This window comes from Miniopterus natalensis, chromosome 3 (assembly GCF_054644295.1).
Source record: "Miniopterus natalensis isolate mMinNat1 chromosome 3, mMinNat1.hap1, whole genome shotgun sequence".
In the NCBI taxonomy this organism is placed as follows: domain Eukaryota; kingdom Metazoa; phylum Chordata; class Mammalia; order Chiroptera; family Miniopteridae; genus Miniopterus; species Miniopterus natalensis.
In genome coordinates this window covers 69,567,139-69,585,571 of record NC_142083.1, presented here as the reverse complement: position 1 = coordinate 69,585,571, position 18,433 = coordinate 69,567,139, and the positions used below count along the sequence as shown (strand labels likewise).

General features: G+C 40.3%; 1 protein-coding gene across 4 annotated transcripts in view; it reads left to right on the top strand.

The window, feature by feature from the left end:
* Positions 1-8,339: 8,339 nt before the first annotated feature.
* The window catches only part of ZNF608 (zinc finger protein 608), a 103,106-nt gene continuing 93,012 nt past the window's right edge, over positions 8,340-18,433 (top strand). For 2 of the 4 annotated variants that reach the window (XM_087815528.1, XM_087815529.1), the window contains exon 1: positions 10,984-13,075. In XM_087815528.1, coding sequence (XP_087671654.1) covers positions 12,167-13,075 — 909 coding nt within the window. In that variant the 5' untranslated portion in view covers positions 10,984-12,166. The other 2 variants (XM_016217767.2, XM_016217766.2) reach the window with 2 other exon arrangements.

Sequence of the window (18,433 nt, the reverse complement as noted above, 5' to 3'; positions counted from 1 at the left end):
TGTCTCAAACTTCATCCCAGGAAATGAATTACTATTTGTGAAACACTTAGCATAGTGACTTTCCCAGAGTGTGCTCTGCGGGTGTTTGTTAAATAAAACGAAAGGTTGATAGGACATGCGTCTGGGTTTGAGAGGACTATTGTTATTATAATTAATGATAATTGTGTCCATAATTTATTAATAGACTCAGAAATACTTTCCTCTTTTATCACTAGACTTTTAGTAATGTGGAACCATGCATAGAAACATTGCTTTCTTTTTATATTCTATTCTTTTTTTTAATTACATATAATTTCTCTCACAGTGATAGTTAAATCTCATTATATTTAATGATTTATACATTTTCTGCTATAACAGTTTTATCAGTGACTCCTTGTGTTATAATCTCATTATTTCACAAAATGATATCCTATTTGTTAAGAACAGTAACTATTACCATGATTTCATCTTCTTCAATGCTCTTTTTAATCTCAGTGTCATAGCCTTCTTTGTGAAAAGATTAAACATTTTTTCTCTTCAGTTAGTTTAATTCTGTTCAATGTTGCTTATATTACACAGTGTCTTTCACTGCATGTTGCTATTTTATATAAAAATTTAATTCTGTGTCTGAACTGTTGGCTTCATTTCTACAACTCTCTTTGAATAAGACAGTAAACGTGCACTAAAGAAATCTAAATTACCAAATTTTTTTCTTCCAATATATAATATACTTCTAATAAAATATTGAATCTTCATTCCTTAATTTCTATTGAATATATTTCTACATGGGATTGATTTTTTTCTTTCTTGATTGAAATACAGTTTATATAAAAAAGTTATAAAGTGTTCGATTGAGTCCCCTAAGTGCATGTTGAAAATATAAATAGAAACATTAAGAATTTTCACCATATATGGCCTAGCAAGTAATTTTGAACTAAAGCAAGTAAACAAATAAAAACTGGAGCAAGCAAATGGTAGGAAGCAAGTCTAATCTGCTGCTTGTTTTTATGTTACAACAGTGTCAGTTGAGACAATTTTACCTTATTGGACTAATACCAAAAATGCTCCAAAGCCAAGAGATAAACTATGTTTCTGAATAGCTCCTTCCTTATCTGAGCCTAATAACTTTTTTCTTTTAATTTTTAATAGAGAAATTTTCAAATATGTGTGTGTATTACATAAAGAATAATATTATGACTCCAATGTATGCACCACCAGTGTCAACAATGACCAGTCTTATGTCATTTTTAACCTCACTTTGCCACCCATTATGGTAATTTTTTTAATGATTAAAAATTCCTATTGAGTAATAACAAAAACTGATTAAAGAAAAAGTGCTGAGTCTTAGGTGCCACTTCTTCTGCTTGGCATAATATTGATCTCTGGTGAAAAATGACCACATGGGTTTTCTTTGATTGAAAAGCATTTAAATGCATTATTCTTTTAGGAAGAGAAGTTGTCTGTCACCTGCATTAGTTCTATTTTCTCTTTTCAAAAAAATGGGTGGAATTGTTGTCTGGTGTCATGTTTTAGTGGCCGTCCAGTGCAGTGGTTAAGCATCCAGGCACAGGCTAGACTCCCTACATTAAATCTTGGCTCCACCAAGATTTGACTTTGATACTTGAAAAAACGACTTGTCTTTTCTATGTCTCAGTTTCCTCCTCTGATGATAACAGTACTTATCTCATGGGGCTGCTATGAAGATTAAATTAAGAAAAGTTTCTGAACAGGGTAAGTTACACCTATATTTCCCATTATTATTCACTTTCTTGAATTAAAAACCTCTTCTAAGCTTGAAAGAGCTGTGCATCTTTAAGGCAGGTACTAACTAGTCTTTGAGGGTAATGATGTAAAATTTTAAAACATCTTTTAAAATGATCGGTAATATGTAACATCTCAATTATAAAGAAAAATGCATTGTCTCCTTTGCTTCTAAAAATGGTCTGACATGACTACTTTCCAGTATTAAATTAAAACTGTTCTAATTGAATCTTAATTTTTTAAATATCAGAGAAAAATTCTAGTCAGGACAGATAATGTTTAGAATATAAAAATTAAAGCATATGTTAGAGCAATTTGTTCATTTAACTTTTATGGGATTCTTCTAAAATCCAAGGAAACACCCTAAGTACCCAAATAAACAAAAAACATTAAAATATGGTTAGAGGAAATGTCCTCATACATTAAATTCTATTCTTAGCAGATCCCCAACATCATCATTATGTGTAAAGGTGTTTTTTAAAAAAATACAAGGTGCTTCCTTGGCTGATTTAAAAAATCTTAAAAAGAGAAGACAGAAGGAAAGAAAAGAAGGCAGGAAAAAGAGTAGAAAAGACAGGAAAAGAAAAGAGAAAAGAAGAGAAAAGCGATTAGAAAATAATTTTGGAAGAAGAGTCCCAGAACAGGCCGGCTTGGACCGTAGCACCCTGGCCCCGGAGCCAGCCAATCAGGACGCTGAGAACCACATTTCCATAATGATGATTGGCTGGCGGGCTGGCTCGGCGGGCCGAGGGTGGGGAGGAAGCCCTGGGCTGAGAAAACAGCAAAACCCCTTTCTGGCTTTCTGTTGTTTATCGCATACTCTCCAAGTGATTGTAGTGATTCATCCTTTAGGAAAGCTTGTTTTGAAAACAAAAGAGGCACAGTTGTTCACAACAAAAGTGATATTCAGCAGCCAAAGGAGCTGAGTATAATGGTACTCCTCTAGTTTTCTTTAAAATAAACATTAGTCTCCTGATTTTTTCCAACCAAATACGTTAAGACTTCCTAGGAGATTTATAAGGGTTTAAGTGACAGATTAGACAGGGGTTTATACTTCTGATAAGTCACTTTGCTTTATTAATCTGTCGGCTTTGTGAAATACACACAAATAGAATGTAGTTTGTAAAATATGGGGAAATCCTTAAATTCTAGCCCCAAAAGTATGTAAGATACTTTCATAGTTAAGGGGGTTCTGTTACTCTCCCGCTCTCCTAAAAGAAGCTATATTAGGTATTTTTCCTGACACGCACACACACACGCAAACTAGAGATACATTTACCAATGCGTTAGTATTACTCTCACAGATTTTTACACATATATAAATAATCCACTGTAAGTCATAGAGGTTTCAAAAAATGATAAAAGGGGGAGCAGGGAAAGGGAGGCAAGGAAGGAGTAGAATTTAATGTCTGTATCTTGCTGCCTTTTGGCTCACTCCTGCTTGATGGTTGTATTTCGTTGTAGTTGTTTTACAGCCAAACAGAGCAGTGACAATATTTTACCTACAAGTTTTAAAATTTATTTTACAATCATTCTTTCCACAGACCATCTTTCTGGAAATGGGAATAATTCTATAATGCAGATTAAGCAGAAGTATTTTTCAGTCTCTCCCAGTGACCATTCCTTGGCTAGCTAACAGACCAGCCATTCAGAAGCAATTTTCTTCAGGCTGAAATTATGTGCTGACCGTAGCAGATCACTTCCCATAATAACCCTTCCCCCACCCAACGCTAAATACAATCTGTCTCCTACTCACTGTAATAACGTGCAAATGACTGTAATTTTGCAGACAAGAAACAGCCCAAAGTGAAACATGTCTAAACAGAGGTCGATTTGAAAAATCAGGGCTATTACCTAAATCTGTAAAATACATATTGTAATAAAACCAGCAATAGCAATCTCCAATAAGTAGTTAAAAAAAAAATGTAGCTTGTGTTTTGATCTTCTTTACGCACCCGGTCTCCACTGGCATAAAAGAAAAATCCTTTTCCAGAAATGGTTTCATTACAGGCGATGTAAATTGCCTTACTTTGCTAACCAATTCACAGACCTTGCTTGGGCAGCCATTCAGATATAGTAGCCCACACCACACCACAAGGGCCTGGGCCAAGCAGAGGTAAGATTTCAGACACTTAACACTGACCTACATTGCAATTCTCTCAATGCGAGCAGTATACAAATGTTTTCCTTTAGAAGAATGTGCTGGTTTGCAATATTTTGCTTTGCAGTATTTTGCTAGGTTCTCTAGAACTGCAGGGCATAAAAGTGATGAGATGTGCTGCTTTTCCTTCTTGATTATTTTAAGATTGAGGATTGGGAGAAGGGATGGGGAACTATCTACTCAGAGGGAGAAGCACCTCCTTTCACTTTATAGGTCTTTTCTATTAAAATTCATTGTAGTCTTAAATCAGAGCATGAAAAAGTTGCTTTATGTCATTTCAATTTGTTTAGGTAAAACTGTGTTATAAAGATTTGTGAACAGTGATTATTTTCCTCCTCTTGACTGTATGGTCCCTTTGTTATATTCTACGGAATTTAAATGGAAAGTGAGCCAATAGGACACAGAAATTACCTGAAGCCCAGCTGGGCGTGGCTCAGCGGTTGAGCGTCGACCTGGGATCCAGGCGACCAGGGTTCGATTCCCGGTCAGGGCACATGCTCCAGTTGCAGGCTCTATCAATGACTCTCTCATCATTGATGTTTCTATCTCCCTCTCTCCCTCTCCTTTCCTCTCTCTGAAATCAATAAAAATATATTAAAAAAGAAAAAAAAGAAATTACCTGAAAAGTTAACACAACTGTGTTATACAGTGCATGTAAATGTCCATATTCACAAAATGTATATCAGAATGCCTGAGAGTCTTCCATGGCAGGGTGAACACCATGGGTGTCTTTCTTCTCTAACATGATTCCCCCACCCTTACCCCCGAAGGACCTGAAATGTTTTCATGTGCAGGGTCCTCTCTCTTCACTGGACACCTTCTTCTTGGCACTTTATTTTGGTCCAGTGATATTTCAGGATACTGCAAAAACATCGAATGTTTGACCAGGAACACTGCTCACTTCTTTTTGGTGACACTTGTCTAGAGATGAATATTGTTAAAAACACTCCATAGAAACTTGAGTTGGGGTTAGTAAGCATGTGTGAGAAGGTAGGGAGAGAGAGTTTTCTCTAAAAGACCTTTCAGAGGTAGGAAGTTGGGATGGTACCTGGAGGTAAAAGGAATGAAGGCCTTCTAGTGTTTAATAAATCACCAATTCTATTTTCCCTAGAAACCAGGGCAGGTCACCTGCCCACTCCCTTGAGGCAGGTCTGTTCATAAGCAACCCTAGACAGATAAGAATTTTTTCTCCACAATCTTCTTGAACAGCCAAAAATTTTCTCAATATATCTAAATCAAGTTCCTTTCCCCACAAATTAAGCCCATTTCCAAGTATGTTTTATTTTTTTATAACTTTGCTTCCCACTTTTTTGCCTTGGCCTTGAGTAAATTTCATGTCAGTGTTGGCATGGATTTAGAAAATCTAGTCCCAGGTATAGACTCCCTTCCAAAAAACAAAAATCCAAGAAATTATCTGATCCTAAATAATATACCAGAAATCAGAGGAAATAGACACCAAAAAAAAAAGACCACAGAGTTTTCCTGTGTTACTGCTTGAAGCCTGGGCCTCCTCAGCATTGTGTAACTCTGCCCTTAAAAAAGAGGAAAAATCTCGTGCCAGGACCTTCTGATCAATGCAGTAAGTGCAGGGGCAGAGCTGGTCACGGTGGTTATTGGAGATGGGCCAACACCCTTTGCCTGATCCTTCTACACTATCCTCATACTCCTCCTGACCCCTCCATTCCTCCTAGGTTCACTTCCAGACAGGTCCTCCCCTCTACCACATTAAAATGTAAAATTACAAAGTGTACGTATTATACAACAGTGTACTAATATTATCAAATATATGCGTGTAGATATTAGTATGGAGACGGGTGTGTTCTGTTATCTTCATAAGAGATAAACATAAAATTGTGTTCTCTAAAACATAGTCGAACTTCCCAATTTTGTGAAGGGAGTGGCTTCAGTTTTCTAAGCTGGTAATTATCTTAGTGTCAGTCATCAATTAGCTGATAGCCCTCTGATGTCTCTTGATTGGCCCTTTTGTCAAACAACACAAAACAAACATATGCAAAGCTAGCATAACAACTGTGGTTTATCCAAGTCGCCAGGAAGAACTTGCAGGGCAGGAGATGGGGGTGGGTGCAAATGGAGTGTGGAGATGTTGGAATGGAAGGAAAATGCTTTAACTTATGGAAATGATGTGGGTTAAATATGTGACTGAGGCCCATGTAAGCCTTAATCTTTAACCAGTGGGGTTTATCCAAAAGATTTAAGATTTAGGGCTAGGTGTTAAAGTTAGAGTTGCATTAGATTATTTGAGTATTAAGAAGTCCATACTTTGGTTTTAGTTATACTAAATCTATGCTGCAGACCCTGTGATTTGCTTTTACCAAGAGATTATGATGGAGGAGTGCTTTTACCCTTTTCCAACTTCACCAGGTCTTATTTTTCTATGCCTTTTGAAGTCGGGTTGTTTTAAGAGCTAACCATTGATTTTTCCAAACTGTTATAACATATGGGGCAGCCACAGACTTCGAAAGGCTGAAATATAGATGATACTCCAGGGAAACAGAAAGTGCTCAAGAGTGATCTGGTCCTTTGAGGAACCAGTTTTCTAAAAGAAGAAAAGCTAGAAATCACCATATGGTACTGTATTATTGTCTTTGGGACATACACAAATTGTAAAAGCTGCACATTAAAAAATATAAAACAAATAGCAAAACTAAAAATGGAAGGTGAGTGGATACCAGATATCTAATTTGCCCTATTTTATTTGTTAATGTACAGCTTTGATTTGAATACAAATCTATTTAGGGAGACTTAAGGACTATTATGGATTGTATTTCTCTAGTTAATATACCCTAGAAAAGGTGGAAACTGCTCTTATTGTTTGCAGCATCACATCATCTTGGGTTGTGAAACAACTAATTGGCATTTTTTTTTATGTGTGAACTAAATATACTGAAAGCTGAAAAATGAGTCAGTAGACATAACTTAAAACACATGACAAATATTTTTATTGATCCACAGTTATTCCTGACTATTTATGTCATGAGAGATCTTCTGCTAGCAGTAATTCACTTTATATGTCCATTTGACTCAGTTAAGACAGTCTTAAATTACAATTGTTACGTGGAAGTTACAATCCCAGTAGTGCTGGATCTTTAATACTTGGGATCACGATGCTTTCAATTAAATTCAGAGCACCTTTTGACGTTAGTATTTCCATATTATAGCTCCTTAAAGTACTGGAAAATAAAAATTAAAAAATAAAAGTGCTCCAAAGGTTTAATATGTACAAACACATTAGCTTAAGTATATTAGCTGTTACAGTACAATACTGAACGTACTTCGTATTAACCTCTCTTATCCTGTGACCTCAGAGTCCTATTAACTTGGTTGCTGGCATTTGTCCGACAATAAATTCTAAAATATTTCTGTATCCTTGGTGGATTGTCCTCTGTAGCAGTCAGAGGATTTTAACACCCCCCTCTTCCCAAGGTAGGGTTAAATATTTGGGGGAAGGGAAACTCTGACAACCGTGGGTTTAAAAATACCGACTGGGACTGTTTAATGGGTTAATCTTCCTAGTATATTTTACTTCTCACAAATAGATTTAAAAAAAAAAATGAGGCTGTCCCGAGGTGTGAATATGGTTGGCTGAGACCTTATTTTATTTTGTATTTTTTTGAACCGCTTAGGGCCAGGTGGGAAAGATTTGTTACTAATTCCAGGGAAGAACCATTCACTTAGTGGCGGTTAAATGGTTGCCAGCGGTCGCGCGTCAGTGCTGGTAGACCAGAAGACTGGAAACAAAAGGGTTACTTGTTTCCCCACCACCGCCTTTACCCCCAGATCGATTTTTCTTATTTAATCAGCGAGTAAAAAGAGAGACACAGGGAGAAAAAAAATGGAAGAAGGGCAAAGTGGTGGGGGAGGGTTGCAAGCCAGAAGCTGCCACACAGAAAATCAGTCTTGGGAGTTCGCGCTGCCGAGTCCTTGGAACAGCGAAGGGAAGCCAGCAAAACGCTCGCAGTCATTTCCACGCAGCAGCCTCCCTTTTCTCCTCGCTACGCGCTAGTGCCTCATTTGGCTTCCCTCTGCCACCGAGAGATCACATACATTATTTCCCCCCAGATAACACAATCAAACTCGTATTTACCGACATCCTCTCCTCGCAGCCTGTTTGAGATTTGTTTTAATAAGTGTTTTATGTGAATGATGTAGTAATTGAAATGGGCGCACCGTTTTTTCCCCCTTCTTACTGCAGGAGGCTCCTCTACCTCAATCTGGTTGGAAAATAAAACGCTTTGTCTCCACAACCACCCCCCACCGCACCCCCACCCGCTCTCAGTGTGTGTTTTATACGTGTGTATTTCTCAACCCCCTACAGTAGCCAAGAGAAAGCAGCTAGCCAATGAGAGAGCCCAGTTTCATAAAAGCTGCTCTCTGATTGGCCCGATGCGAAAGGGCAATGGGAACAAAGAAAAGTCCCTTTCAGGTATAGAGGCTGAGAGCTCCTTTTGCTCCACTCCCCCTGTGTGTGTTGTGTTTCAGTCCTGATTTCAGTGTTGCAGAACAAGCTTGTGTGTGTGCACCAGGGGGATTTTTGTTTTCTTTTTTTATTTTAATTTTTGCTTTTAAAAAAATACACAGGACAGTCTGTGACATTTGATGGTCCATCTTCTTTAATAATAAATTTGTTGAAGAGATTATAATTTCCAAAATAAAGCGGCTGCAACCAAACACATTCAATGCAGTTAGAAGGAAAAGGTCAACTCGATCCAATACAGACCGTAAGTACGGTTGCGTGGTGTGTCTCTATATAGCACTTAGCGGGGACTTCATGTAGGGGAATGTGCGAGTTTTATGCATTGAAATGAGGAACGAGTTACAGGGTTTGGTTTTTGCACTGAGAACAACCACCCAAGAAGGGTGAATTTTAGCCAGTGGAGGGTGAAGCATTTGTAACTTCTTCACACAAATTAAGCTTGACTGGGCACTCGGGGTAACTTAGAGTAAATTACCTTTTGGGCTCTAACCCAAGGAGAATAAAAGTGACACAGTTACATATCCTGATCCGCAGTGTCCATTCTGGGGCTCACCTCTCCCCCTCCCTCTCCTGTCCTAGTTGGGCAAGACCTTCTTCCAAACCGAGCCAGGAAAATGGGGGCAAGGGCAGAACAAGACGATTTCAGTCTCCTGTCACATCCTGGTGCCCAGTAATTTAATATTAAACAAGGGAATAGTCACCCATTACATGTAATGGTTATAATTACCATTTTCCACCTTTAAAAAGAGCAAGCAGCAAAAACACCATTAAGAAAAAAAAAAAGCCCCACCCAACCCAAACAAACCCACAAATAGTAACAATGGTGTGTTTATTACAGGACCTGGCTTGGAAGCTAGCAAAATATTTTTCTTTGTTTAAGACAGGAGGGGGTTCCCTAAAACCAAAGTAACTTAGAGGTGTCCTCCTCCGTCGCCCCGGCGTCCCTATCCCTGGCCCCTTGGGAAAGCCTACAAATTGGAGATAAGTTGAGGAAAGGTTTATAAGGTGTTTCTTTAAAACATCTGCTTTGCTCTCGTGCTCATTACATTTCACTCCTTCCGAACTTCCGAGAGCCTAGATCTGCGAGAAATGTTTCACATTCATAACTTGTAGCTGCGCCCACTGCAGGGGGTGGATGGGTAGGCGGCGGTGGGGAGAGTGTGTGCAGGGGGAGGGAGCGGAGAGACCTTCAGCTTTTTTTTTTAAAGACCAGATCAGTATTTTCTTGATACGCTTGTCACCATTTTTGTTCTCACGACAACCAATTGAGCCCTTGATCCTCACGTGATGTGAAAGGCTTGCACTGTAACAAAATCGCTCCTTTTAGATGGTTGGTTGTTGCTAACTCGCCCATCCCCCTCTCTCAGCCCCGACATTTCCAGCAAAGCGACTCTCCACTTCCAATCCATCAACAATTCATTACTGCTTTTAGCTTCCAAACGCCAGCTAATTAAAAATACTAAGCCAAGCTCCGGGGCCATCTGACTAAACACAGGAGGGGGTGGGCGAAAGAGGAGGAGGAGAGAAAAATAAATAAAAGGGAGACGCACCGTTTGCCGCGACTATAAATGGGGAAAACTGTCCTGGAAAAGGTCGCCTTAAAAAAAATCTTTTTTTGACTCTAATTATCGAATTACCGCCTGACTGATTGGCTTGAGCGACAGCGGATTTTTCCCCCTCCGGGACTATACTAGGAACTCGGTTCCTTTTTCTTAAAACAACATAAAACAGGAAAACATCACATCCTTTAGGTTCCGAAGGCTGAAGCAATTTTAAACGCCGTTATTTTCCCTTCCCCGCCCGCCGCCCCCCGCCCGGGGCGAAAGCTGTTGCGCTGGTTTATCAGCTCCCCGAATCGTCTGCTCCCCTCCCCCCCCTTTCTTTCTCTCCTCCGGCTCCCTTCTCATCCCATCCTCTCTTCCTCCTCCTCCTCCTCCCCCTCTCCTTCCCCCTCCTTTCCTCTTAAGTTAGTTCAAGAAATCAAATCTGTCAGGACGGGCGGAAAAATGCCACTTCCCGACTAACAGGCGGAATCCAGCCCAGATTTTCAGTCCTTTCTTCTTATTCTTTCTTCCCTTTCACTAATTTATCCCGATGTTAGCACATTCTGTCTTGTTACTAGCGGACGCCTGTAGGTTTGCTACATGGGATCATTACTTACTGATCACGGTGACTGAAGTCTGGAACTGAAGGCGGAATGAGAAGTTGGGAAAACTTTTTTCTCTAAGCTCTCTCTTTTTTTTAAAAAAAAACAAACTATTATTCTCGATGCTTGTTAAGAGGAAAAAAAAAACCTTTGGTGCTTCTGTTGTGAATGTGAAACATTATCTTCCAGCTGTACAGTGACACTTTTTTTTTTTTTTTAAGGAGAAAAGGACTCCTGATCCGTTTGCCAAAAGGGGGGTGGGGAGGTGGAATAATGTTATCGAGTGATTATTCTGGCTGAGATGTGTTGTTTGGTTTCTTCCTTCTTGATCATTTGGTGTTTAAGTAAAATGAGGCACAGGCTTGTTTGCCGAGTGGAGTGGGAAAGGCATTTTGATTTGCTGGCCTAATTAAAAAATGATAAAGGATTAAAGGTAAGCAATGTCTGTGTGTGTATGTATATTTATTTATTTTTCTTGACAATCAACTGTTAAAAAGGGGCTGATCCCTTTAAAAACCGTTTTAACTGATCTTTGTCAAACACACACTCATTTGCGGTCATTGAGGCCACCTTGGCGCAGATCACTTAAAGTGTATGTCTTAATCAGTTTCCCTGTACAGTCAGTAGCACCATATTTAACAGATTGAGCAAGTTTGTGACCTAGGACTATGGTAGAATTGTTTAGATGTATTTATTTTTTTTTATCGAAAGGAAGATATTTCACTTTTTATTTAACACTCTTTTTCATAGAGAAATGCTCTTAAAGATGTGTATGTGTATTTCAAGAATATAATTGTATAAACTGTTGGGGAAGAAAGGATAGGAGGGGAGGGGATGTATATGGGGGGGATTATTGGTTGTTTTTTCTGTTCCTTACTGGGAACAAAAACCAGATTGCCCAGACAATTTGTAAAGAGAAGTAATAAAATTAGAAATAAGGAAAATTTAGCAACATCATTCTGAAACTAACCTCAGAGAACTTCCAGGGTCTGGTCTTTTAAACTGCAAGATCTAGGACATGTTTAGGGATGTTTAAAGCCGTGTTCCTCCCTCTTGTCTGAGTGTTCAAGCTGTGTCTCTGGGGTTGAGATATCACTTGTATGAGAAAAAAAATCTTAAGCTCTTTCCTTTTTTTTTTTTTTAAACCTTTCTGAAATGGACTCAGATCCTTAAGATATTTTAATGCCTTTTAAAAAGTGATTATCTTTGTGTTGTTGCTAAAGGGACTTTCTTTTTAAGCTACTGTAAGATGCTTACTGTCATGGGTATGTTTTTTGGGTTTGGTTATTTTCCTTTATATCTGATATTGGACTGTGGAGACAATACACGAGCCACCTTACTCTCCATCCTTCCCTGTACCCCTTATCAACTCCCCAATATTAATCGTTTTTTATTCTGGTAACACCCAGACAAGAAATATTCGAATTTTCCCCCCTTCACAGGAAAAGGTGGACCTGGACTGAAGGGTGTAAAATCCCTGGACACATTCCTGGGGCAGGAAAAAGAAGAGGAAGATTAGAAGATTTTTTTTCCCTAAGAGAAAGCCCAGCGGAGCTAAACGAATGTCCCCTCATCTCCAAAGGAAAGTTCATCGGATTTTTATTCTAGAGAGCTCATCTTCAGGATGTCAGTGAACATTTCTACTGCAGGCAAAGGTGTGGATCCAAATACGGTTGATACTTATGACAGTGGCGATGATTGGGAAATCGGGGTTGGAAATTTAATAATTGATTTGGACGCTGATTTGGAGAAGGACAGACAGAAATTTGAGATGAATAATTCCACCAGTACCACTAGCAGCAGCAACTCTAAGGATTGTGGAGGTCTGGCCTCCAGTGGGGCCGGTGCTACCGCAGCCTTAGCTGATGGCCTAAAATTTGCTTCTGTTCAGCCCTCTGCTCCCCAGGGGAATTCACACAAAGAGACCAGCAAATCAAAAGTGAAAAGGAGTAAAACTTCTAAGGATGCTAATAAATCTCTGCCTTCTGCTGCCTTGTATGGGATTCCCGAGATCAGCAGCACTGGCAAGAGGCAGGAAGTCCAAGGGCGCCCTGGAGAGGCAACTGGCATGAATTCAGCGCTGGGTCAAAGTGTGAGCAGCGGCGGTGGCGGCGGCAACCCAAACAGCAACGGCACCGGCACCGGCACCTCCGCAGTCGCCGCGGGGGCGGCCTCCTGCGGGAAGAGCAAGGAGGAGAAGCCAGGTAAAAGCCAGAGCAGCCGAGGCGCCAAGCGGGATAAGGATGCGGGGAAATCCAGGAAGGACAAGCACGACCTGCTTCAGGGCCACCAGAATGGCAGTGGCGGCCAGGCCCCTTCTGGGGGGCACCTCTATGGCTTTGGGGCCAAGAGCAATGGAAGTGGTGCGAGCCCCTTCCACTGCGGGGGCGCTGGGAGTGGCAGCGGCGTGGCTGCAGGGGAAGTTAGCAAAAGCGCCCCGGATTCAGGGCTCATGGGAAACTGTATGTTGGTAAAGAAGGAAGAGGAGGAGGAGGAGAGCCACAGGCGAATCAAGAAGCTGAAAACGGAGAAGGTAGGATCGAGTCGCCCTTCTAGATCTCCCACTTTCCTCTTTGTGTGCATTCGTGTGGGTGTGTGCGAGGGGTGTGCCTCTGCGTGCCTTACACTGCTTATTTGTGCTTTTGGTTCCTTGTGAGATTCCTGTTACATGCATCCTTTCCCTGAACGTTTGGTGTGGGGGAGCTTACTTGGGTGCGGTGTTTTGGGTGCAGTGTTCAGCTCTTGCTTCTACAGCTGCTGCTGTTGCTGCTGCTGCTGCTTGTGGTGCTTGTGGTGCTAGTGTTTGGTTCCCCAGGTGGGAGGGCCTGCGTGTTCTAAGAACCTTTTGCCCTGCAGAAGCCTCCTGGCCAGTCAGCCAGTTGTGGTGTGCTTTTAATAGAAAACCTGTGCATGTACCCACTTGACTCTTGTCCTGGTTTCTCCCCTAAGGAGAACTGTCTTCTGTTTTAATTTACATGTCCTGGTATTTCTGGTAATGTGTCCTTAGGTGCAGGGTTCATGGCCCCTCCCTGGAGAGGTATGTCAAGGATGCTAATTTACACTCCACTCTCCATCCATTTATTTTACTTTCTCCAGAAAGTCAAAGGATCTCATCTTTGGATAGGTTCCTTTTATTGGTTCTGAATTAAACCCCAACCTTGCTGTCCTTGGGTCATTGATTTCATAACTGTGTAGAAAGACTGGAATTCTTTTGGTGGATGCTAGGTAGGACTCTACCCTTGTCCTTTCGCCCAGATTTTAGCTGTAGGTTTAAGAGTGTTATCACTTGGATTCCTAGTTTGACTAGGGAGCTGAAAGGTTGGTTTAAAAAAAAAAAGTGAAATAGACTTGGCAGATTGGTGTTCCTGAAATGTGCAAACATAGCCAAAGAATACTAGAATTATGTGTTTCATTTGAGCAGTGGGGATGGTGGACTTAAACAATTTGGACCCTTCCTCCCATCTTTGTCATTGTCTTCAAGTCTAGTTAGACATTGCATTTAAAAAACAGCCCCCAGTGTTCTGCTGCTTGGTGCTGGAGGCCTGTGACTCACTGGTCTGGTGATCATTGTGCATTGAGTAATGTCCCAGGACTGAAGGTGCTCTGTCCACTGCGCAGGTTGGGAGTGAGCTGGGCGTGCGAATGATGTTTTTATGCAACTAATCTTCAGATTGATTCTACAGGTTGTGTCTTGCAGAAGCAAAATTCATATCATGTGTTTTGTGGCATGGTTGTTTGGAGATATGCTTATTAAATAATTTGATTTTTGCTATTTGTAACTTGATGAGAATTGTAAGATATCTTTGGATAATTATTTTTTGTGTACAGTTATTTACTGCTCTCTACTTAAACCTTTATACTTCTGTGTTTGTGTTTAAGATTTAAGTTGGAGTACAGGAATAAAGTTTTGATTTGATGATTTTAGAAGTTGATAAAGTGTAGATAATGCCAAAATCGCAAAAACCCTCTGGACACTTATTTGTGTCCCCTTGGTCAGACAGTATTTTAGGTTGATGGGTTTCAATGGAATTTTTTAAATCCCAGGTTTTAATTCTTATGTTTAAATGTGTAGTTTTGCATAATTTCTGCTAAAAGGCCTTCTGAAATCTTATTACTTAGTACAGTAGGGCATTTACTTTTGTTGCCAATAGTCTTCAAATTGCAGTTCTAATCTGCTCTAACTATCTAGATGAATTGCCCTAATCCAGTGCTCACAATGGCTGTGGTTAAGGAGTCAGAGCCATTTGATTGGATTCACTGCTGCGTGGAATGTGGGAGGTACTGCCCTTTTGCATTCCCCTTAGCCTTTTAATCTTCCAGCCAAATGTTCACATTCAACAATTTTGTTTAGCTGGCAATCGGAACATTTCAGTATCTCAAAGGCTGCTGTCATGGCAACTGAGATTAGAGCGCGGTGTTGGTTCTCCAGTTTTTGTGTTCTTTTCACTTTCCAGTCACAGAGGAAACTGGATGAAGAATGGAAGAATTAAATTATTCATATCCATGCAACTCATCTTCAGTCAGAGCAGTATAAATGTGATCATATGAATTACGTAAATGAAGAGCAAACAAGTCATGATGGGCCTGGGGTAGAGGAGGGGAGAGAGCTCAGTGCATTTCGATTCACTCCACTGCCAACCCAAGTCACTGGTGTTGGCACACGGGCACTTCAGGGATGGCTCCCAGGGGCTTGAATCCTGCAGTGTTGGCTGTTCTCTGTCAAACTGGGGTGTTGGCTCAGGAATAATGTTCCATCAGGCTTTCCTCCCCACCCCCACCCCACCCCGCCCCAGAAAGGCTTCTCTTAAGCATGCTCTCATCCTTGGCACACAGATATGGCACTCCCCTGCACAGATGCCAGCCAGGAAACTAACTTTTAATTCCACTAACTTGAGGTTGTGTAAATTAGACTTCACTTTCTGATGATAGGAGGATACCTATTTAGGAGGTAAAGATTTAGTAGGACAAGTGTCACCTGACAAAAATATTTCAACACTGAGACATCTTTGAGACAGGTTTTTTGATGTTTGGTATAATGTTTTAATTTCAGTCTTGCTTGAATTTCTGTGTTTGTGAAGAGTAAGTGCCTCAAAAGTGAAGATGATTAATTTTCAGCAATCAGATGTGGCTCAGGATGGGCCAAATGTGAAAGCCAAAGGGGGGGGGGGGTGTATGTGTATGTGCTTTTTTTTCCTTTCTGGTTCACAGGAGATTCATAAGACTGGCTGTCACCGGTTAGTTTTCACAGCATGCTTAAATGTCTATTTTTGGTGTGTTTATTCTGTTTCTTCACTATACAGAGTCATGTAAAACATGATAAATTGGACCTTATGAAACCTAATTAAATCAATGATTGTTCTACTCCTTTATGTGGAAACCACAAGTATGTTGTAAAAGTCACCACTCCCTTAATACGTGAACAAAATCAAAACATGCCATAATTCTAAGATGTTTGAGCTCTATTTCTATAGCCCATTTTGTGGTTAAGCCACCAGTGACATGTCTGAATAAGTAGATTTGACGGGTTGGCTTTTAGTTGTTAAAACCTGCTTCTGCCCCTTCCCCCTCCTTTCTTTTGAAGCATAATAGCTTGTGTTGAGGCTCTTCAGCATGCATCCTCCTTAGCTGTCTTAACAGTTTTGACTTATCAGACACAGGCATTCGGCTGGGCTAAATAGTTAGTGTTACATGGGTTTATTTGATCACTGTAAAATTCAAAAAATACATAGGTGATTTCTTAAAAACAACTGATACTTAAGTAGACACGAAAGGCAAAGGAGATCTTCTAATTGTCTTGGGGTTCTGACTACTCAGTACATATTCAGAAAGGTGATTATTTCTGCAATATCATACTGCTTTCACTAAGCTGGTCCTTAACAGCCTAAAAGGTGGTGTCTACAAATGGACCTGTCTATAAAGGATATCATTCATTGTATTTTATTCTCTTGTAGAGGCCTTTTAACACTTCACTAGGGAATTCTGGCACATTTTCTAAGTGAGCATGAGCAGTTTAAGAACATGTTTTGATTAATGAGTTTGGTGGGTGATATGCTTCTCCCCTCAAATATAGTGCCCCCTACAAATTCTGCTTAGAGAGTGCAGTTTATCTACTGTGAAATAAAAGGGCAGAAAGGTCACTTGCTATAATTAAAGAACAAAGTCCATTGTTGTCAGACAGCAAACTGTTTTGAAAGCTACACAAGGGATTTAGCTGTTAAAAACGTTGGTAACTAAGGGTGGCTCCCAATCAGCATTGATCCAGCTCCTTACTTTTCTATGGGCTTCCTTGGAGGGTGACATGGCTTTTGAGGTGGGTGCAGAGGGGCTGCCCTTTCCCCAAGGAAGTTTTCTGTGAGAACCCATGCAGCTTGGAGAATTTGTATGACTTGGGTTCTGAGCATAGCGTTTGAAGTCTGCTGGGTTTGCTGGAAAGACTTAAAAAATCTCCACAACTGATCAAGATTGTGCTAAAAGGAGATAAATAATGTTTAGCAACTTTTAATAACTTTGCAAATAGTCTGTAAAATAGGTGGGGGGTGGGGTGGGGAAGGAGGAATTGATTGTCCAGATGTCATGAGGTTAAGATTGCTCTTCAAGTGAAATTGCTTGGCTGCAAGATGGTTTTAATTAGAGTGTTATAAAGACTTACTTTTCCTAAGCAGCATTTTATAGTTAGTAAATGAAATGTATGCCGAAAGTGCTAAGCAGAAATCTCCCTAACCACAGAGGTGTTCCATAACCAGATTCAAACAACATGGAAAGGACCATCTGTTCTTCGTTTCCAGCATGAAAAACAAGGATTGAATGGCTGAGATTTGCTCCAATTTTGACTGTGTCTGTGTGTGTGTTTTTTTTAATTTAAAAAAGTTCACCTGGTACTTCATAGAAACTTGAAATTGCAGTAATATGAGCAACACTGTGAAAACACATGTTCCTACATTTATTCTAACCAGTTCCACTTTTATTTAAAAGATTTCCAGAAGCCCAGCCATTGAACACTTTCTAATGGTTATTCAGTTCCTGCAGGCAATCACAATGAGGGTCAGTGCTTCAAAAGATCTAACTTATTTAGCCAGTACCTGAATTATTCTGTCAATTTTCTCCCTGGAGGCAAGGAGAGCAAAGGCTCTCACAGGCGAACTCTGGTTGCGTTTATCGGTTAATCTAATTGTAGGTGATAGGGCTGTGGACTGGTGTTTACTACATAGAGACCCTACTCTCCTTAAGAGCTGTGGTCTAGGATGGTTGATAACGAGGCATATATTCTTTTAAGGATGATAACTTTCGAGTCCTTGACTTTTAGATTCTGCCTTTTGGTTCTGGTTTTTAGTAAGAGCCCTGGGTAAAACATTATCCGGCCTTTGTTTGAGGTCTTTTATAGAAGCTAATGACTGGGCTTGTGCCTCCCTGAGATAAATGACATTATCTCTGAGTGGGCTGACAGGAAACAGACATGTTAATGGTGGAGCTGCGGGGAGGATCTGCTCGGGTTCTGACAAAAGAGTGGAGAAGGGACCCCTGGTTGTGGTCGTTAACACAATGCATTCTTGGTCTTCCTAAGAGGGAGGCCCTTGATAATTGGAAAGTTATTTTAGCCACAAGCACTTAAATCATAAATCTGCTACTCCTAGTTCCTCTGCATTCTTAAAAGTAGCAAAGTAATGTGTTTTTTGTTAACAAGTGTGCGACCTGGTTTTGTAAAATGGTGGCATCTCTAGGCTGGGTGGTAGTGACATTTGGGAGAGCTGTGCTTCTGTCTTTATCAGATGGGTCCTGTCTTTGTCTTTCATCATTCTCAGTCATCCCTCTACTTTAATAAAGCAAAAAAGTGGGCCCAAAAGCTAAAAAGAAATAATTTTTATACTTGAAGACGTTTCATGGAAGGAGGGAT